At 36.1% G+C, this 22,648-nt stretch overlaps 2 protein-coding genes across 15 annotated transcripts in view; one reads left to right on the top strand and one right to left on the bottom strand.

Annotated features, from left to right (window-relative positions):
• The window catches only part of tor (tyrosine protein kinase receptor torso), a 435,792-nt gene that overhangs the window by 12,897 nt on the left and 400,247 nt on the right, over positions 1–22,648 (top strand). For 6 of the 14 annotated variants that reach the window (XM_067775615.1, XM_067775614.1, XM_067775617.1 and 3 more), the window contains exon 1: positions 20,025–22,075. The exons of 1 other annotated variant lie outside the window; for it this stretch is intronic. The gene's annotated coding sequence lies outside the window, so the exon portion shown is untranslated. Of the gene's footprint in view, positions 1–19,052; positions 19,707–19,742; positions 20,004–20,024; positions 22,076–22,648 lie in introns of those variants that run through there. 7 more of the 14 variants (XM_067775605.1, XM_067775607.1, XM_067775606.1 and 4 more) reach the window with 7 other exon arrangements.
• LOC137247030 (E3 SUMO-protein ligase ZBED1-like) lies at positions 16,380–18,718 on the bottom strand. The gene is made up of 2 exons (XM_067778096.1): positions 16,659–18,718; positions 16,380–16,595 (listed from the first exon to the last, which is right to left on the bottom strand). Exons 1-2 carry the CDS (start codon positions 18,547–18,549, stop codon positions 16,588–16,590), a joined length of 1,899 nt encoding a protein of 632 aa, XP_067634197.1. The 5' UTR covers positions 18,550–18,718; the 3' UTR covers positions 16,380–16,587.

The following is a 22,648-nucleotide window of genomic DNA, read 5'->3' as shown; positions in this document are numbered from 1 at the left end:
AAAACAATATTGATTTTTAATGTTTTTTTCATAACCTACAAAAAAATTTTCATATGAATACTCTGTCCGACCCAAAAATGTTTTTTATATATTTTTTTTTTTCAAAAAACTGTTATCACCAACGTTTTTAGCGGACATTTTTGGGTCGCAGAGGGTATACATATATGTAAATGTTACAATCAAATGAAAATTTTTTTAGCAGGTCATGAAAAAACCTTAAAAATCCTTAAAAGTCTAAAAAATGAAATTTCGCTGGCTCGAAAATTATTTTTTTTGGGTATGCGAAGTGGAATTTTTTTACCTGAGCCCAAATCCTATCAAAAACCGATGGCGCGATATCGGTTAATAAATTGACCTTGTCTAATGAACACCCCATTATTACGTGAGATTTTGAGCGTAACCCTGCAAAAATTGTTGAATTATGTTGCTGCAGTGGGAGTGGGAGTGCAGTGGGAGTGGGAGTGAGTGGGAGTGCAGTGCATTGAGGAATATGCGATAATAGAAAAATGATAAAAAAAGCGAAAAACAAAAGCGAAGACGGTGACGTTACGTTGTACAACAAAAGCATGAATGCGTGCGATGAGTGGGAGTGTGTGTTTGTATGTATGCAAATTATTAACTTAACGAAGATATGTTGGAAAGGCAGGCGTGAACAATAGTTACCATCAGAAGAAAGTGATTGATAAACATTTGCATTTGGACAGGTTCATCTGTTTAACATTTGTGTGCTGTCAATGAAATTAACTTGTAATAGGTTGGATCGCTTCGTTAGGTCGGACCGAAATGTAAACTTTTTTTTTCAAATTTTGAAATTTTTCTAAAAAAAAATCATTCCCTTCGGTATCGATTTCTTGAAGATGGGCCTATAGATACCAGCTCCTGTTTTTCCGTCATCAAATTTCGATCTATCCGTGAACCTGACCTCTGTTTCAAAGCCAGTATAAAAATTTCATATGTCCGAAAGTAAGAAGACAATTTGTTTGGACGAAAGTTAATTGAAAGCGCACCATCGATTGTTCGATAGGATTTGGGCTCAGGGAAGAAATTGCACTACGCATACCCAAAAAAATAATTTTCGAGCCTGAAATATTGATTTTTAATGTTTTTTTCATAACCTACAAAAAAATTTTCATATGAATACTCTGTCCGACCCAAAAATGTTTTTTATATATTTTTTTTTTTTCAAAAAACTGTTATCACCAACGTTTTTAGCGGACATTTTTGGGTCGCAGAGGGTATACATATATGTAAATGTTACAATCAAATGAAAATTTTTTTAGCAGGTCATGAAAAAACCTTAAAAATCCTTAAAAGTCTAAAAAATGAAATTTCGCTGGCTCGAAAATTATTTTTTTTGGGTATGCGAAGTGGAATTTTTTTACCTGAGCCCAAATCCTATCAAAAACCGATGGCGCGATATCGGTTAATAAATTGACCTTGTCTAATGAACACCCCATTATTACGTGAGATTTTGAGCGTAACCCTGCAAAAATTGTTGAATTACGTGCTCCATTTTCTTAATGTTGGAGTACTCTCACAATACTCCTTTGCAATGCGTTTGCGTACCACCATCAGCCGATCATAGCTCGTTTTTTAACGACCGTGATCACGACACGATGACGATCGAACAGAGTTGCCAAAAGTAAAATATTGCATACAAATAACTGATAATAAAATTTTACTATGGCAACTCTGATAAAATGCAACCGCACTGGTTTATACATACTATAGTATAGAGAAATATTAGTTTCTTTATTCACACAAATTCGTAGTATAAAATATAAAAGTTGTATTGCCCTCTTCATTTACTTTCATTTTAAATTAAATTTACTCCGATAATTCTTTCCAACACGATTCCTCTTTAGTACTTTGGCATATGATCCTCTGTGGGTGCTTCATGGAGTACTACAGTGAAAGTACTCTCACGTATATAAAAATAAAATAAATAAATGTAAGGCCCTATAACCTCCGAAGAGATCTAAGGCCGAGCTTCTCTTTCAATTTGCGTCATGCTCCTTTTGATTTTCCTTACAAATTGGCCGGACGGGACCTACATGCTTAATGCCGACTCCGAACGGCATCTGCAAGGCAGATGAGTTTTCACTGAGAGCTTTTCATGGCAGAATTACACCCAGAGCGCTTGCCAAACACTGCCGAGGGGCGACCCCGCATAGAAAAATTTTCTTCTAATTGAAAAACCTTATTTCTAAAATTTTGATGTTGCTTTGCCCTGGGTGTGAACCCAGCGCATACGGTGTGGTAGGGGGAGCACGCTACCATCACACCACGGTGGCCACGTATATACTCTGTGGAATACTCACAAACAAAGCGAGAGTGGGATTATCTACTCCTCTCCTAGGACATCGCAATGTTAAAAATCGTGAAAATTTCATAAAAATGAAGAAAACGCAAACAATTACAAACATATTCCACAAATAAAAAGTCCCTTAGTCATAACGTATCCAAAACAATGAATAAAATCTACAAAAAGTTACTAAATTCACCAACTCAAATATTTTTAGGTTATGGATATGGCGAGAAACCAAAAACCAATTGATTGGCTATGGTATGGTTATGGCGTTAGCGTTATGGTATGGCACCATTAATCGATTACATTGATTTCCATAAGGTAGGTTCGATCAGCAGTTTTATCTGGTTATGGTTATACGGTTATAAGTCACCATTAATTGGCCCTTTATGCATGTTTAATGTGCTCATATTCCATATTACAGCCCAAGAGAAGTTACTTTTTGCAGCTGTTGCCTATTTATCTTTGGATTACATGCCACATTGGTTCTCATGGGAGTCTTTGCCGGTTCGCAACTAACAATAGTTCTCGCGGATTGCTCGGATCATCTATAGTGCATGTTTGGCATATAAGTTTACTAGTTGTGGATTTAGTTGGTTTTTTCTCTCTCCTTCTTTCACCCGTATACTCCGTGCTTCTCTTTTCACCCGTTTTTGTCCGACGTCCTTTATTTCTCCCTTTTTCTTGCTGAACCTGATTGATGATGGGTAAGAGTTTATCTGTTATTGCATCCCAGTCTAAGTTCAGCAAGAGTGACGCGCCACTACAGGGTCAATTATACTTACATAGCATAGCAGGGCACAGTAACATTGCTCTCACAAACAATATCTGTTCAATGGGATTTGCGTGTAATTGATTATACCAGATATCGGCGTTTCATACATCTTAAGATGGTGAGCAACTCACACAGATAGCCTGCGCTCTTTGTTTAGTGAATGGTTCAGTCTGCAATGAGCAGTTGGCATGTCAACATCAAGTGTTGGTATCGCTAGTTGCGCAGCGACAAATATATGCACGTATTTACTAATTTCATATGAAAAAATGCAACAGGATCTAATAGAGAAACTGTAAATTTTATTTGAAAATAATACTAAAAATTCCGCGAATTTTCATCAAAATTCTTAATTTTTTAGTGTATATATAGTTTTGTTGCCCATTTATTTCTAGAACAGCCAGGTGTCAGTCTTAAATTCGTAAATATTAATAGTAATAGAAAAAAAAGTATGTGTTTATTAGGAAAATTATAGTGATCTATTTGTATATGCAAGTGGAATTTAACATAAAATATTCGCTTGCCATTGTGCGCATCAATAATTTTTTATTTATTGCGTGCTTAGCCGTTGCAGTCTAACCAGCGAATGATCAGTGAATCAATTGGTTCGTGCGACCAAAGCGCTCTCACTAATACATCCACACAACATTTTTGCCGACACTTGGATTAGACTACGCAGTGCATTGCATTGCATGAAATTCTGTTGAAATTTTATTTCCATGTATGCGCTATGCGCGCGATTCTCTCACTCTTCGTGCTGCTAACATTGTTATTGCAAAAGTGGAAAAATTAGCATCACTCTCAGAGTAAACCATATTGCTTGCTTGTGTTTGCGTATATTTTACATACTAACTTTTTTGTGTGTGTGTTTGCCCTTGTCAGCGATACGCTACGTAAATTATAATCAGGGGGCCTACTCTGTATTGCGATGCGAAAGAAAAAATACGCGAAATCGCAAAATCGGTACTCTGTATCTTGACATTCGCATGCATATTTTGACTTTCGCATTCACATTTTGCCCATTCGCAATTTTTATCCCTTTTCGCATTGCCAGCACTCTGTATAGCGAAAGCGAATGTCAAACAGCATTCATTTTCGCATTTTTCTTGCTACAAGTAATAGGCATTCGCATTGTTCAAATATGTAAGTATTAATTGATGATTTCATAAATTGATATATTTATATTCATTGTACATTCTTTTAAAAATATATAGGACAACTCAAAAAACAAAACAAACACAAAAGCAACAATTTGTAATCCTAGTGGACTTCATGGCAATACACCCAGATTTGGCCAAAGGGTTACTTAAAACACCCAACGCGAAAACAACTTCAACGTTGTAGGAACTTTTATTATTGCAGGAACTGCCGTTGCTCTCTTTTTATGCTATTTAGCACATACAAAAAGGCTTCCTTATTAAGCCGAAAATACTGCACAAAACTAATGAATAAAACATAAAGCAATAGTATATGAATGAGTAATTTTGTAACGTTTAAATTACCTTTGATCGCTGAGACTCATAATGTTGGAGTTGTCTCTTATAATCCTCCTATCAATCCTTTCTTCATTTAAGTCGTCCCATAATGGTACAGAATCCATTTTTTAATTTGTTCAACAAAAATTAATCGTTTGCCGAAATTGTAATCGCCTTGTTTCTTTTGTTCTCTTTCTTTGACGTTTGGTCAGTGATGCATACTCCATCAAAAAATTAGCGGAAAATAAAAAAGCGACATTGTTAGCGATGCGATAGCGCTACAGAGTTCCAATTACCTTTCGCATCGCAATTTATTTTCGGATCGCACTGCCTTTCGCATCGCAATACAGAGTAGCCCCCCAGGTCTATGTTTCACATGCTATGTACTGTTTTGTCATGCAATGCGCTGTAAGTATAATTAGACCTTACCTGGGCAATGAATTTGCTCTTATGCAACGGTTGATAATACGGTTCTGATAACCGGACTCGTCGGGCATGGCCCTTCATGTCGGAAGTCTACATTTGTAGCAACTATGCAACTGCTTGCAAAATTAAGATAATGTTTAAGAAAAAATACTCGTTTTACTTGTACGCGCATACTACTAAAGTTTATATTTAACAAGTAAGGAAGGTTAAGTTCGGGTGTAACCGAACATTACATACTCAGTTGAGAGCTATGGTGACAACATAAGGGAAAATAACCATGTAGGAAAATGAACCGAGGGAAACCCTGGAATGTGTTTGTATGACATGTGTATCAAATGAAAGGCATTAAAGAGTATTTTATGAGGGAGTGGGCCATAGTTCTATAGGTGGACGCCATTTAGGGATATAGCCATAAAGGTGGATCAGGGTTGACTCTAGAATGCGTTTGTACGATATGGGTATCAAATGAAGGGTATTAATGAGTATTTTAAAAGGGCGTGGACCTAAGTACTATAGATGGAAGCCTTTTCGAGATATCGCCGTAAAGATGGACCAGGGGTGACTCTAGAATGCGTTTGTACGATATGGGTATCAAATGAAAGGTGTTAATGAGCATTTTAAAAGGGAGTAATCCTTAGTTCCATAGGTGGACGCCGTTTCGAGATATCGCCATAAAGGTGGACCAGGGGTGACCCTAGAATTTGTTTGCACAATATGGGCATCAAACGAAAGGTGTCAATGAGTATTTTAAAAGGGAGTGAGCCTTAGTTCTATAGGTGGACGCCGTTTCGAGATATCGCCATAAAGGTGGGCCAGGGGTGACTCTAGAATTCGTTTGTGCAATATGGGTATCAAACGAAAGGAGTTAATGAGTATTTTAAGAGGGAGTGGGCCTTAGTTCTATAGGTGGACGCATTTTCGAGGTATCGCAATAAAGGTGGACCAGGGGTGACTCTAGACTTTGTTTCTACGACATGGGTATCAAATGAAAGGTGTTAATGAGTATTTTTAAAAGGGAGTGGGCCTTCGTTTTATAGGTGTTCGCCTTTTCGAGATATCGCCATAAAGGTGGACCAGGGGTGACTTTAGAATTTGTTTGTATGATATGGGTATCAAATGAAAGGTGTTAATGATTATTTTAAAAGGGCGTGGGGCTTAATTCTATAGGTGGACCCCTTTTCGAGATATCGCCATAAAGGTGGACCAGGGGTGACTCTAGAATTCGTTTGTGCAATATGGGTATCAAACGAAAGGAGTTAATGAGTATTTTAAAAGGGAGTAATCCTTAGTTCCATAGGTGGACGGCGTTTCGAGATATCGCCATAAAGGTGGACCAGGGGTGACCCTAGAATTCGTTTGTGCAATATGGGTATCAAACGAAAGGAGTTAATGAGTATTTTAAGAGAGAGTGGGCCTTTCTGGACCAGGGGTGACTCTAGACTTTGTTTGTACGATATGGGTATCAAATGAAAGGTATTAATGAGAGTTTTAAAAGGGAGTGGTGGTAGTTGTATATGTGAAGGCGTTTTCCAGATATCGACCAAAATGTGGACCAGGGTGACCCAGAACATCATCTGTTGGATACCGCTTATTTATTTATATATGTAATACCTGCCAAGATTTTAAGGGTTTTTTATTTCGCCCTGCAGAACTTTTTCATTTTCTTGTACTTAATATGATAGGTGTCACAATCATTTTATAAAGTTTTTTCTAAAGTTATATTTCGCGTCAATAAAACAATCCAATTACCTTACCATATTTCATCCCTTTTTTCGTATTTGGTATAGAATTATGGCATTTTTTTCATTTTTCGTAATTTTCGATATGGAAAAAGTGGGCGTGGTCATAGTTGGATTTCGTTCATTTTTCATACCAAGATAAAGTGAGTTCAGATAAGTACGTGAACTGAGTTTAGTAAAGATATATCGATTTTTGCTCAAGTTATCGTGTTAACGGCCATGCGGAAGGACAGACGGACGACTGTGTATAAAAACTGGGCGTGGCATTAACCGATTTCGCCCATTTTCACAAAAAACAGTTATCGCCATAAGATCTATGCCCCTACCAAATTTCAAAAGGATTGGTTAATTTTTGTTCGACTTATGGCGTTAAAAGTATCCTAGACAAATTAAATGAAAAAGGGCGGAGCCACGCCCATTTTTAAATTTTCTTTTATTTTTGTATTTTGTTGCACCATATCATTACTGGAGTTGAATCTTGACATAATTTACTTATATACTGTAAAGATATTAAATTTTTTGTTAAAATTTTACTTTAAAAAAAATTTTTTTTTAAAAGTGGGCGTGGTCCTTCTCCGATTTTGCTAATTTTTATTAAGCGTACATATAGTAATAAGAGTAACGTTCCTGCCAAATTTCATCATGATATCTTCAACGACTGCCAAATTACAGCTAGCAAAAGTTTTTAATTACATTCTTTTAAAAGTGGGCGGTGCCACGCCCATTGTCCAAAATTTTACTAACTTTCTATTTTGCGTCATAAGCTCAACTCATCTACCAAGTTTCGTCGCTTTATCGGTCTTTTGTAATGAATTATCGCACTTTTTCCGTTTTTCGAAATTTTCGATATCGAAAAAGTGGGCGTGGTTATAGTCCGATATCGTTCATTTTAAATAGCGATCTGAGATGAGTGCTCAGGAACCTACATACCAAATTTCATCAAGATATCTCAAAATTTACTCAAGTTATCGTGTTAACGGACGGACGGACGGACGGACGGACGGACGGACGGACGGACGGACGGACGGACGGACGGACATGGCTCAATCAAATTTTTTTTCGATCCTGATTATTTTGATATATGGAAGTCTATATCTATCTCGATTCCTTTATATATGTACAACCAACCGTTATCCAATCAAACTTAATATACTCTGTGAGCTCTGCTCAACTGAGTATAAAAATTTAACTTAATTTTAGTGCCAATTTTTCAGTGCAAGTATAAACTACAGATGAAAGTTAGGTCAGTTTAACCTTGCCACTTTGGCTAGGTTAGGTTAGGTAGAACTGGCCGGTCCATGCAGGGCCGGATTAACAGCTAGGCAGAATAGGCAGTTACCTGGGGCCCCCGAAAAATGAAAAAGACTTCTAAAATTTTCTTACAAACATAAAATTCTAGAGAGTGAAAGAAAAATGTAATCAGAACTGAAAATAAATTTTACTCAAATAAATAAAACTCAATTGACCGAATTCAAAGGGCGACGACCGACAAACTAGACAAGGTTCCTAAAAAGGACATTTCCGACTCATTTGACAAATTGTATAAGCGTGCAAAGAGGTGTATCGAAGTGAAATGAGAGTATATTGAACAATAAAAAAGGTTTATAACTTTTCTTCAGTTGGAAGGTCATACTGGTGAAAGTCTAGCGAATCAAACTTAAAAGTTTCTTACTGAAAACTGTGGTTTAGATATTCAAAATTGTAGAGGAGAATAATATGACAATGCATTAAACTTGTCCGGGAAGTATAAAGGTGTGCAAGCAAGAATATTGAGTTTGAATGAGAATGCGATCTATGTTCCCTGTTTCGCGTACACCCTTAATTTGGTTGGAGAGCATGCTGTGAACTGCTGTTTTCAGGCAGTAGATTTTTTCGCCATTATGCAGACATTATATAATTTTTTCCGCTTCCACCTATCGTTAGGGCGTATTAAAAAATAAAATAAACAATGAGAAAACTTTGAAGACATTGTCAACTACACGCTGGGAAGCACATTCGAATGCGACGAATGCAGTTTACGATTCATTTGAAATCATATTAGAGGCTCTAGAAATCATTGCTGACGATGAATCACAAAATACTGATACTCGTTATGAGGCGACGTGTATCGCTAATAAAATGCAAAAATTCGAATTTGGTTTCATGTTGATTTTATGGAACTCTATTTTGACTGCTATGCGTTCAGTGAGTAAGTCATTGCAAAGTGAAAAAGCAGATTTGCAAACGTGTGGTTTTTTGTACGGATTGTTAGAAGAGAGTTTAGTTTCATTCCGTGAAATGTTCAATGATTTCGAGGAAAAAACAAAACAATTATTACCTGGTGTAGGTTATACAGAAATCGTAAAATGTACCCGTCGTAGAAAAAACCGATCTAATGGCGGAAATGCTCCAGACCTCCAGAAGTAGAATTTTCGCCTCGCGATGATTTTAGGACAAAATGTTCCCTCGAAATCAGCGACAAGCTTCACAGTGAAATCAAACGACGTGCGAGAGTTTATATGGAAGTTTCAGAGAGATTTGCATTTCTCACCAACTTTTCTCTAAGTGATGGAGACCTCCACGAAGCTATAAATAACCTAGTTCGTTTTTACTCTCTGAAATGAAACAATTCCAAAGTTACGTGAACTCAGATACACTGATGCACAAAAAACTCATAGTCATTTGTATAAAATTCTAATGGAAGATGAATTAGCCGATGTATTTCCTAGCACAGATATAGCTATTCGAATTTTTTTTACATTAATGATCACAAATTGTTCTGCCGAACGATCCTTCTCGCAATTAAAAAGGATCAAAGTTGCTGAAAGAGCTACAACGCGACTCGAGATGTTAGGTATACTTTGCATTGAGTCAGATTTATTGAACAAAATCGATATTGAATATATAACGATGACTTTGCCGAAAACAAATGTAGAAAACGACATGTTTAAAATGTAGATAGTAACATTATTGATTTTATTACATTGTGACAATAAAATATTTATGAAAGATATAAGTTTGTATTTTTCAATCGACAAAAGAAGGGAACGGACGTGAAAAAAGGGCCGCCAAATTGATGGTTGCCTAGGGCCCCGTTGAGGGTTATTCGGGCCCTGGGTCCATGAGGACCTCACATAGACAGAATGTGTCCGTTAACTAAAACGAAACTAAACTGGCAAACCCTATCAAAAACCCGCTTTGGCTATTTAGCTTTAATTTTAATTCTCATCTTCGTTAAAGCACCCAAATCGAATATTTTATTATCGTACCATAACCTAAATAGAAAATTTGGAATTAAAAATCGCGCGATTTCGCCTGCGGTGCTTGTTTTTAAACTTTGGAAATTAAAACGGAAAATAGGTATCTTAAAATCGTATCATAATGTAAATAGCAAATTTTTTTTACTTCTAAAAAATAGACGACTAATATTTGGAATTTAAATTTGTGCGGCTCTTATTTCAAAGTTCGGTGATGGTGTCCATAAAAACTTCAGACATTAATCGCTTTTGAAAGAGAACTAATGTCAATGATGTGGAGGCGGCTAAAATACCAAATTGATTCAATGTGTTGCCAGCGCAAAATATAACTTCTCCAACCCCATTGTCAACCTCACCTACTCGGGGCGAGTCCTTTTACTTCAACAGCCGAGGCTCTGGCGACCTCAAGTTTCTCATGGATCTAGTGGGTGAGAGGGCGGTATGGCTTTGAAGGTTTCATGTGGTCATACTATATCGTTCCCGAGATGGTCGGCCTGGTGCCTTACTAGTGTTTGTTACTAGAACGTACCGGATCTGTATCCGGCAAAGTACCATAAACATCGATAGCACTCCCCAAGGCCTTCGGGGAGTGTCATTATCAGCATGATTCCAACTCAGCCGTCAATAAAAGTTCAGAATAAGTTGTTTAACACTTTCAGCTAGAGTTATGGCAATACAAAACTAGGCACATGCATCAAAAATTGAGAAATATATTTTTAGCTTACCATACTTTTTCAATAACCAGTTAATCTAAGTAGCTAATATAGTAAAATGTCCTACCACATGGAATCCTTAGTGTACTTGCCACTCTTGTACAAAGCTTTTCATTCAGAAATCAAATGCTTTTTTAAAAGAAGAATGCAACAACAAAAAAGCTCCACCACAATCTGTGTGACATTTGTTAGGTATCAAAGTTTAAAAAAGTAAGTGATGTTTATCATATGTGCCCTATTGCATTGGTGTGGCAATATATGTATGTATGTACATATGTATGTAATTTAGTAAACTCGTATGTGCATAAGTGTTGGTGGTAAACGCGTCAGTAAACGACTGCCCTTCAAAAAACGCGAGTACTCTATAAATAATGTAAGGAATACTTCTTTGGGAGTATAGGACTGCTCCAAATCTAATCTGTATTCATACAAAAAATGTGCTCCAATTAACATTGCGATGTCCTAGGAGAGGAGTAGGTGATCCCACTCTCGCTTTGTTTGTGAGTATTCCATAGAATACATACGTGAGAGTACATTCCAAAGTACTTTCACTGTAGTACTCCATGGAGCACCCACAGAGGATCATATGCCAAAGTACTAAAGAGGAATTGTGTTGTCGGAAAGAATTATCGGAGTAAATTTAATTTAAAATTAAAGTAAATGAAGAGGGGCAATACAACTTTTATATTTTATATTTACCATTTGCATGAATAAAGGAACTAATATTTCTCTATACTATAGTATGTATACATACAACCAGTGCGCTGTTGCATTTTATCAGAGTTGCCAAAGTAAAATTTTATTATCAGTTATTTTTATGCAATATTTTACCTTTGGCAACTCTATTCGATCGTCATCGTGTCGTGATCACTGTCGTTAAAAAACGAGCAATGATCGGCTGATGGTGGTCCGCAAACGCATTGCAAAGGAGTATTGTAAGAGTACTCCAACAAGAAGAAAATGGAACACGTAATCCAACAATTTTTGCAGGGTGATTGTAATAATGAAAATATTGAAAAAATGAAAAGTAAATCTGAGTATGAATGAAATTCTTTGCCTTCCTTCAGCATCACTGCGCAGCTATGCTATGTAACAAATATGTAGTATGTATCTGCGTGTGTTTTATTAATACTGTTGAAGGGCATAGATGTATGTGTGCCGGTTTCATTTATTCACATACGAGTATATACACCTGAATGTCATTGTCAGTGCGTACATCCATAGACAGCTGTGCGTACAAGATAGTTATATAACAATTTAGGTTTGATTTAGTAGTACGTACATATATAAATATACATAAATAACCACAGACGAGCACACCCAACAACATGGACTACGCTGTAACTTGTATTAAATATAATTAATTTACACATTTTATGATACAACATATGATTCGATTTTCCTTCGGAACAGAAAGGTCCTATTGGAAAATGTATATATGTATTTTGAATATCTTCTATGTTAAATCAATCATGCAATACGAACGAAGCGGAGGTCTATGATATAGTAAACATAGCTTGACTGAGACAGAAACGTATCAGGAAACAATATAACGATCTTTGCTGAAACCCAGGTTATCTTAAATGTAAACAGCCATTGTGAGGAGTAGGCAACTCTCGTAACAAAACCGAGGTGAACGAGTTCAGTGAAAAATGGCTGACATAGATTCCGAATTGGATATAACCGAGCCGAATACTTTCGCCTAGTTCTGGCAAAAGCTGAATAGTCAAGCATGAAGTTTCACGATGATTCCACCTCACCATCCCCCATGCACTTGCAGCAAGAGGAGTTTTCCAACATGTTGAGACGTGACCCGTCAAATCCGCAATCACCATTGATAGGCGAGTCTTGGTAAACCTAATGATTTCAGTTTGTCAACCACCTCCGGCCAAAAGGATCTCGCTAGCACGCACGAGGTAGTGTTCGCCCAACGTTTATTAAGGTCGCAAGGGAATCCGAGTGACAGTTGCCAAGTACATATAGCGATATGTCTCGGGAACCGGATGATGCTAATTATTATTCGACGCGGTGGCAAGCGTGCTCAGACATTCCCATACCACTCTCGATCGCAGCCTAGTTGAACTAAGATCTTTAATAACCGTTTGGCTATCGGAGAAGATGTTGAATTCTCTAAACGTAGTAGCAAACACTACGGACTTATTCAGTCTATGTGAGGTCCTCATGGACCGCCCAGTTCAACCTAACCTAATTAAAAAAAAAAACGTAGTAGCACTGGACTGCATCCCATCCACAGCATCCTTGATTGCGGCAACCACCTCTTGGAAGGCGCTGTAGTTATGAAGCAACTTAAACTTGCGTCCGACTTCGATTGCTGATTTTTTGTAGAAAATCAATGAATTTACAATGGCACGAATGTTACGGCAAGGCGTACAAAAACAAGTTGTCATCGACAAAGCTGCTAGGATGGCGAGGAAGAAAGTTCGCTTAACCAAGTTATTTGTCAAAGTCCAGAATTGAAGACAAACTGACTCAGATTTCTGTATAACATTTTCTTGTTAGCCTCTAGATGTAATGGAAGTTGATATTTCTCTCCCACGTAACAAGGTTGGGTAGGCAATATTTGCTTGGTTGAAATTGCTTGCACACATCACTTACTAAGGCCATTTACAAAAGACATCACTGCATGAAAGCGGAATTGTGGGGTAACTCACCTTGGTAGCACATGGCTTTCGTTTTTAATGATGGCGTTAGGAGATAGATTGAGTGCCTCGTCCTTCGATAAAGCACACTTCATACAGTTGATAATTAACAAAGGGCTGAGGGATTATCCCCTCGACATAGCGCTAAAATCGTGCAATGGGAGCGTATTTAGGAAGGTATTATGGCTCCGACTTAGGTCACTCTGCTAGCTAATGAAAAGCCGTTTTGATGCCGTAAAACTCGTGTGTACCTATTGGGTGCTACATTGAAGATGTACTACAACAAGCCCAATTTTATTTTATAAAATCAAGAAAATCTGAAATCCCTTTTTCTGATAATCTTCCTAGATTTTCCAAAAAGCGCGGTTTCGGAGGACCTTAGACGTATTGAAGCTACAGCTGGGCACTTACACACAAATGCTCGACAGTCTCCCTTCCAGTTACATTTTAGGGAACTTAGAGTATTGCCGCGGCAGGTATCTCGTTCCTAAGAGGCCACTAAAATATTTAAATGATTCAAGGGATTGAGTAGCGCAATCCTTTCAAGAACCTTAAGGGGTGGGAGAAGGGATGACATATAAATGTGGTCATATTTAATCGTTCCCGAGATGGTCGGGTTTGTATTTTAATGGTGCTTATTATCGTAATGTACGGAATCTATATCCGGCAAAGGACCTTAATATCGATAACACTTATCAAAACCTTATCGTTACAACAACAACAACATATATAATATATGAATGTCGATCGGAAGTTGGTTTAAGAAGGGGTCTTCACCAACGTTTGCACTGGCCTGAACTTTTTGTAGGCTGTTACCGAACATCACTTTGCAGGCGAAGAAAGCGATGCAGGCCTTCCGTACCCGTCCCTCGATGCACACTTTCCAGTTGAGTTTGAAATCGATTGTCAGTCCCTGATATTGGGCACTACTGGATAGGGTTAATTGCTGGCAGTTTATCCTTGGTAATTTAAAGGTATGGGGTTTGTACATCCTCAGTTTTGTCAACGTTCTTTCCATAATTTCACGTATCGTCGACCACAATCTTCACGTATTTACTTCCTTTTTTAACTGACTTCACGCTGCTGCTAATGATGTCATACGGCTTGAACGAGTGCAAAAGAACAACTTATACACCTAACCAGAAGGAGGAAAAGGGAGGCTGAAAGCGAAGGTCTTGAGTAACTGGAGGATATGTACAATGTAAGAAAAATCTATACTACTAAAAAATTAATCACCAAACACCATCTTTATCGACGTCGTCGTATCAAATCGTTCCGCAGCTTACCGAACCGAAATAATGCTTTATTGCGAAACGGCTAAATTCATATTGTAACGAATTTTGGGAAATTCCGCTCCTGGCTGCTTCATGATTTTGTTGTTGTTTGATTATTTACTAATAGCTTAGTGATGCTAATGTTCGTCACAATATATATAAACGTTGTCTGGTCAGGTGAATGCGTCTCCAGTCATTCATAGCCCAATTTTTATGACGTGCTGCAAACGCTATCCGAGCTTATCGGTTTTTTGCTGAAAGCTTAGGCTTCTTGGGCATTTTTTGCAGGAAAACAACTAACTCCTTTAAGCGCCGCCGGACAGTCCACACACTAGCTTCACAATTAATACTTTGCGCTGCCTCTTTTGTTGTTTTTGCTTTCCCGGTCATTAAGGAACGTGCCTGAAGCTTCGCTTCGCTACTCCTTATCTTCTTTGATCGGCCATTTTTGCAATACTGAGTGGCCAAATTTTTAAATTTCTTCACTTTCATCACTTGTGATTAAGAGAGTTTAAGTTGTTTTGCAACTTCCCGTGTAGACTTGCCCAGTTGAAGCCGCTTTTCTAACTCTGCAATCATTTTGTATTACGCGGCTTCATTTTGTAAAGAAAGGTTAATATTTCCACTTTTCACAGCGAACTAGGACATACTGATCATAGCTGGAATAGCAAATACCAAGTCAACCCCTTATCTTAGTAAAATACCAAATAACGGTATTAAACGACGATCCTAATTTATTCAAGTGCAAAAAATTTCAATGAGTGCAAAAGTGAACACTATACCCCTATCCTTACCTAAAGACGAATTGTGTTAAATGTATTTGTTGTTGTTTTTGTTTATTAATTTATTTTTGCTCCAAAAACAATGGCAATGCTAATAACCTGGTTGATTTCTATCATATTATAACACTACGTTTTGTGCATGACATAACCTGCAAAATTGATTCTTAAGTGTTCACTTTTGCTCCATAGTGTAAGTGGACGGTTAAACAACAACACTAAAAAGTGCTAAGTTAATTAATTCAATGCCCTACTAAAAAAATTAATTAAACAATCTGGCAACATTGCTCACTACGCAGACGCTACAAGAGCTTAATGTTTACATGTTAATACACACATACACACACAGCCACACAGTTAGTGTTGGGAACTATCGAATGAATTCAACTATCGATAGTTAGTTACTGAATGATTTTAACTATCGAACGAATTTTTTCATTCATTCATTCATTCATTTAATTTGTTCTTTAGCTTGCCAGAAGCCAAAAGAACAATTTCTGGATTGTTTTAGTTACCCCTCGGGGTAGCTAAAGAACAAACCTATATAAGACAAAAAACGTCGTGTTCCAATGAAACGAGATCCAGATTCGGCTAGAGATTTAACATGCAAATGCGACAACAATGTGAACCATATGGATCAATTTGTTGTTGCATTTGTATGTTAAATTTCTATCCGTATCTGGATCACGCTACATTGGAACGTAACAAAAACGTTAAATATGACTAAAATGGTGTAAATTGTGCTTCAAGTAAATAATGAAAATATTCAATTTAAATGCCTTTGTTACATGTTATGCAAAGCGCATGAATGATATGCAAATGACCTTGGTTCGCAACCCACAGAGTTTTTTGGTCTCCCCAAACCTGTGGGGAGATTTTATGCCTCTACAACAACAACAACAACAACAGGATATAAGGTTACTTAAAATGGATTTTTATCTGTATTATTCAAATCTGTTTCAGAGGCATTATTGATTGCCTTAACTTATACATAAGCTACTGGTTTTTTTTTTTTTTTGCAAAATTCAGGTCACGTTTAATTAATATAAAAATTGCACATTAAATTTCACTTATAAAAGAAACATAAAACAAATATTTCAAACACTTAAATACTAAAAGTCGCTATGGTTGTTCTAGCCAAAATCGGATAGTGCATGAGGGTCTATATTAAATTTTCGCCGCAGAGATGGCAACTGATTGTGTTATTAAACCCCTAAAAAAATTGATTGTAAAGTAAATAATACAAGTATGTACATTGAGTTGACATGAAAAATACCTTCAATGTTTAAATTGCTGTTCAAAAATATTATCATATCTAGTTTATCTCCTTTAAGTCGGTTTCTCCTGTCGTTAATTATTTGCCCTGCTTTCGAGAAAACTCGTTCTGACGGAACCGATGTTGCGGGTATACATAAATATTTTTTCGAAAGCATATATAGTTCCGGAAATGTTGGCTGGCTACGATTCCAATAGTCTAGGGGATTATTTGAGCGGTCAACAAAATTTTGCCTTAGATATTGCTCCAACTGAATATTTGCATTGACATTGGGCGCGTTTTGGCAAATTGTTTTTGCTTCAGCAACTTTTTCATCGAGAAGGTCCCAGAGAGATACTTCGCTTTTATCGACCGATACTTCTCTTGGGGTGTTGGTAGAAACACTTGTGTTTTGTTGCCGTATTAGGGAAGTTACTTCTTCCACTAGCCATTTTGTTGTATTATTTGCATTAATTTCGTTACCGAACGCAATTTTTTTAAACCAAGGATCTAGGAATGTTGATTTAGCGAACATTTTGTCAGACTCCAACTGCCCTAATCGTCTCCAAACTACCTCTAACAATCTGCTCTTCAAACTTTCTCCCTCTACAGTTTTCATTTTGCGATTTCGTACTGCGTATTGAAGACCTCTGATTAGGGGCACTACCAGTGACATCGTGAGATAATTTTCTCCTGACAATTCGGTTGTCATGGCCTCTACGGGCTTGAAAAGATTAGTGTAGTCCAACAATGTTTCCCATTCTGATGAATTGAGGAAATCAGGAGCATTTGGTAAAGAAGTTATTATGGCAGAGAGTGGTTCTTTTACCAAGCATATGCGCTCCATCATTTTAAGGGTGGAATTCCACCGGGTAGGGACATCTTGTTTTAACCTCAGTTCAGTAACGCCCATTTGCTTTTGCATATTTTTTAATTTTTCCGTCGCTTGAGAACTATGGTTAAAGTAAGTGACTATGGCACGACACTTGTTTATGAGCACAGTAACTTGTGGAACAGCTTTGATGGCATCAATTACACATAAATTTAATGTATGCGCTACACATGGGTGGTGGTGCTTCTGTAGCATTTCAATTATATCCTTTTTAATATTAGCCCCGTTATCACATACTACAGTAACTATTTTGTCAAAAACGGACGACTCATCAAATATTAACTTCAATTCTGTAGCTATATTTTGGGAGGTATGATTTCCTAAGATTTCCTTTGTTGATAAAACTGCAGAAATCATTTTGTTATCCCGAACGAAATGACTAGTAACTGACAAAAAAGATTTTTGACTATCAGAAGTCCACATATCAGTTGTAACTGAAATATGTGTTACAATGTTGAGCAAGTCATGCAGTTTCTTTCTTACTTCATTGTATTTAAAAGGTAGCATTGTATTTGATAAAACTTTTCTGTTTGGCAAGGAATATAATGGCTGAAGCTTTTTTGTATATTCTACAAATCCTACATTGTCAACGATGGAAAGCGGCTGCAAGTCTTTTGTAATCATCTTTAAAAGAGATTCATCAATATTATTTTTTTCTTGCTCTGAGAGCTCAGAACGTGTGCTGGTAACAAATAATTTTGTTTGAACAGTCCTTCTCAAACATCCACTATTGGAAATGTCTTCGGTAGGTACTGTTAACGAACTGCGCGCTGCACTCCCTGCAGTAGTTGACGAAAGAGAAGTGGAACTACGTTCCTCTTCTGAAATTACTGGCGCTATTTCTCCTGAAGTTAGATTCCTATGTTCTGAGGAAGACGGATGCTTACGGCGTAGATGGTCATTTAAATTTGATGTGTTGCCAGAAAATTTAAAAATTTTTTTGCATATATGGCATTTAACTTCATTGCTATTTTTGGTAAAAAACTCCCAAACAGAAGATCTCTTCAATCCAGACCGCATTATAAATATCTACATAAATTAAATCGTTAAAATCACTTCCTCAGTTAAAAATATTTAACAATTACCACGCTTAAAACGTTTGTCGATTTAGTTGACGTATGCTAAATTTATTTTAATATCTTTTTAACTCTGATATATGCACAGCAAAAATTTAAATAGAACGAATGATTCGAAGAAATAGTAATGGCGAATCATTCATACCAAAAACTAGTAGTTCGATAAAATAGTAATGAACGAATCATTCATACATAAAACTAGTAACTCGAAAAAATAGTAGTGAACGAATCATTCATGCATAAAACTAGTAATTCGAAAAAATAGTAATGAACGAATCATTCATACCTAAAACTAGTAACTCGAAAAAATAGTAGTGAACGAATCATTCATACCTAAAACTAGTAATTCGAAGAAATAGTAATGAACGAATTTCAAATGACTATCGAATGAATGAAAATTATTGAACTATCGAATAACTCGATAGTTTTCATTCGATAGTTCCCAACACTACACACAGTTGGACTTCTTTGCAAGCAACGGTAAGCAGTTGATAAAAACACGAGTACACCGGCAGTTTCAAAACATTTCGTGCTAGAACGTGACAACCAACAGTTGTGAGTCAACTGGAGAGGCGGAGTTAAATAAATATTTACATATGGTGGTCAAATATATTTAATTCAAAGTGAAACTCGAATTGAAAGTGAAAGACAGAGATGAGTGTGAACAAGATTAATTTAAGAAAGTATTTATTGTGCATAAATAAAACAAGCAATAAATTTGAAATGTGAATTTCAAGTGCTAAGTTGGAAAAACCCGTAACAAAATTGAAAATTTTGAACTTGAACAGAAAACTTTTTTTAAACATAAAAGCTTTCATAATACTTTATACTAAATCTTAAACGATTCAAGGTTCGACTCGGAATTGAACTCATCAACAGGCCGATAGAACAAAACAATTGTAAATCTTAAAAAAAATGTAATTAAAAGAAAGGACTAAGAAAATATCATTTTAGAAAAATGTAAAAGAATATAATAGATACGGGAAGTAAATCATTTAAAAATGAAAACCAAAAAAATTTAAAGGTAGAAAAAAATATTTTGAAAAAAATTTATTTTGTTTTGAAAATTATAGATCTGTGAAAGAAATGAAAATTAAAAAAGTAAGAAAAACAAAAATAAATCAATAAAAAAAATGATAAAAAAATAAATTGATTGAGTTTTTGAGAGCATCCTTTTTTTTTCGAACTAATATATGTACATGTTTCATATTGAAAAGAAAAAAAAAATTGTCGAAAATATTGGCAAAAAAAAAAAAAATATAAATAAAAAAATAATGTTGCAAATTGTAAAGTATATTAAACTGCTGGTAATACAAAAAGTTAAGTGTTAGAAGCAAACACTGGAAATAATAATTATTTGCTTTTCGAGTTTCGAAAAAATCACAGAAATTTCAATAAGTATGAAAAAGAAGCTTTCAAAATAATTTTGTCCAATAAATATTTTTTAAGTCATTCGAAATTTAGTTTTTTTTAATTTTTACTATGTTTGAGTTTTCAAAAATAGTTATTTCAGACTTATTTATAAAAATATTCATATAATAATTACGGACGATGCATTTTTAATTCCTAAAAAATTGTTGTTTTTCGATTTTTGTTACATATAATGTTAGGTTAGGTTCAAATGGACGGTCAATAAAGAGCTCACATAAACTGAATGTGTCCATAGTGTCCATAGTGTAACATATGTATAAAACTCTTTCAAAATAATTATGTGACCGTAAGCAATAATCCCAAGTACAAGTATAGAACTTAGGCGATTATTGAATAAGACTTGTGGTATGCTGTAATAGTGATTCGAAAATCCATGGACTGGATTACGAGTCATTGCATATTTAAGAGATAGCTTGTGACTTGTACATAGAATCGAAGCTAATGCAGGCGATTAAGCTGGACAAGTAATAGTTAAATTTGTTGTATTATCCAGATCGAGCTTGAGCGTCTCTTGGAATGTAAGTTGTACTCGTCTTGGGCTACATACATTTCAAATCAGCAACCCCTAACATTTTTTTTGTATCGTGTAGTTCTGCAATAACTTTCATTTGAATGAAGTATGTCAACTAAGTTTTCTCACCAAGAGTATGGTTTATACAAAAAATTGATTCATTCGATATTTCGATGTCTAATTGAGCTATTATCTTCATATTTGGCATGTGAGTGCTATATGTAGCTAACGCAATAAACGAGTTACTTGTGGTCCAAACTTTGCTCGATAGTCGCTAAACAGCTTAAGGTTTCGCAAAAATTGCGACCCCATATCGAAGCACTGATGATCTTCTATAGTATGATACCCATATTGTACTAATACCGTACCGCATAAACAGTAATTCAAAACTAGAACATGGTATTTACGTTGATATGTATATGTAGCTCCAAAAGATTAACTAAAGACAAGGGCATAACTGATATGGAAAACGAACTAATACGGTAGGGGTTCTGAGAGCGATGTTCTGACAGGCCTGTATTTTCTTCCAGTGAGTAATCTGTAAGCTCGGCGACCATGTTGGGGACGCATAACATGCAAGCGGCCGGCCAAATGCTTTCTAAGTGGTAATGAGTGTCTCTTTATCTTTACCCAAAGTGCTGGCGGTAAAATATTTAAGAATTTCATTACGGCTCTGGATTTTAGGTACAATTGCGGCTGTATGCTCGGCAAAATGTAGATCCTGATCCGATGTCTCACCCAGTATTTTTGGGTGTAAGACAGTCGGTAGTGTAATGCGATCGACGTGGATGTCCAATATGGTCGACATTTGTTTTTTGTATGTTGTAAATAACGTTGTCGATGATTTGGTCGGTGACAATGTGAAGTTTCACGAGGCGAAAAACTAGAGAGATTAGGGTGAAGGTGGTTTATTTTATTAAATTGGCATAGGATACAATGGTAACTCCTTCTGGTGGCGAAGGGAGCTTCGATATGATGACGTTTAACAAAAGCGGGGAGGGAACACCACCCTGTGGCACCCCTTATTTAATTCTTTTGGGCTTATATGTTAGATTACTGAATTGTATCGATGCCTGCCGACCAGACAGATAGTTTGCGGTCCACCTTTTGAGACTAAGAGGAAGAGGGAACCATTCCAAGTGTTGCAGTAATGTGCCGTAGGTTCTCAAAGGGAGTAAGTGAACTTAACTTTTCGTTATAAACGGACGTAAAGATCTGTAAAAAAATCTCAAATTTATTTTGGAGGGGGGGGGGGGGGGGGGATTGATTGAAATTTGTAAAGAATATCCTAGGTTTTTGAATATATTTGATTAAAAGTGAAAACTTTTATTGCACATTTTAAAAAATTTTACGCATCTGTGAAAAAAAAATACTGAAAGTAAAAATTTAAAAAGAAAAACTTTGAACAAAATGTATACTAAAAATGTATACAATAAAAATACGAAAAGTATAAATATCACTCAAAATATGTTTAAAAATTCATGAATTAACAAACGTCATCGAAATGCCGAGCTAAAAAACCTTAACAGTAAGTTTAAATCAAAAACTTATTTTACCATTGCCCAATGTTGATGAATTTATTTGCATATATACATACATACATACATACATAAATATTAATGAATGTTGGCGGCGATTTGCTTTATAAATGTCTCGCTATAGCTTTTGCGTTGTTGTGATTGTTTATTGCATGTGAAATTAATGCTAATTACATACGTACATATAGTCGAGTGCGATTTTGAGTGCTGTCACCCCAAAAGAGTGGGGTGCAGAGTTTTCCGTCGTGAACTATTGAAATGTAGCATTTAATTGAGGGCTTGAATTCAGTTTTAACGGAAATCAAAGTATTAAAATGTTTGAGGATGTGAATTTTATAAATAAATTTTTGCTAACTGTGAGAAGTGAAAAAAAAAAAATTTAATAAAAAAATTTCACCGTGGCAAAGGAACAAAAGGTGAAAAAATTCCGTTAGTTGGCGCACGGATCGAAAAAATTAGATAATAATTTGGAAAATTGAAACCGGGTTTTAAGTAACTTCTCGATGAGCTAGAGGCTAAAAATTTAGAGCTTAATTCAGAGGTCGATGACAGCCGATGACACA

Source organism: Eurosta solidaginis, chromosome 3, assembly GCF_040869045.1.
Source record: "Eurosta solidaginis isolate ZX-2024a chromosome 3, ASM4086904v1, whole genome shotgun sequence".
NCBI lineage: Eukaryota > Metazoa > Arthropoda > Insecta > Diptera > Tephritidae > Eurosta > Eurosta solidaginis.
This window is presented reverse-complemented; position numbering and strand designations above follow the sequence as displayed.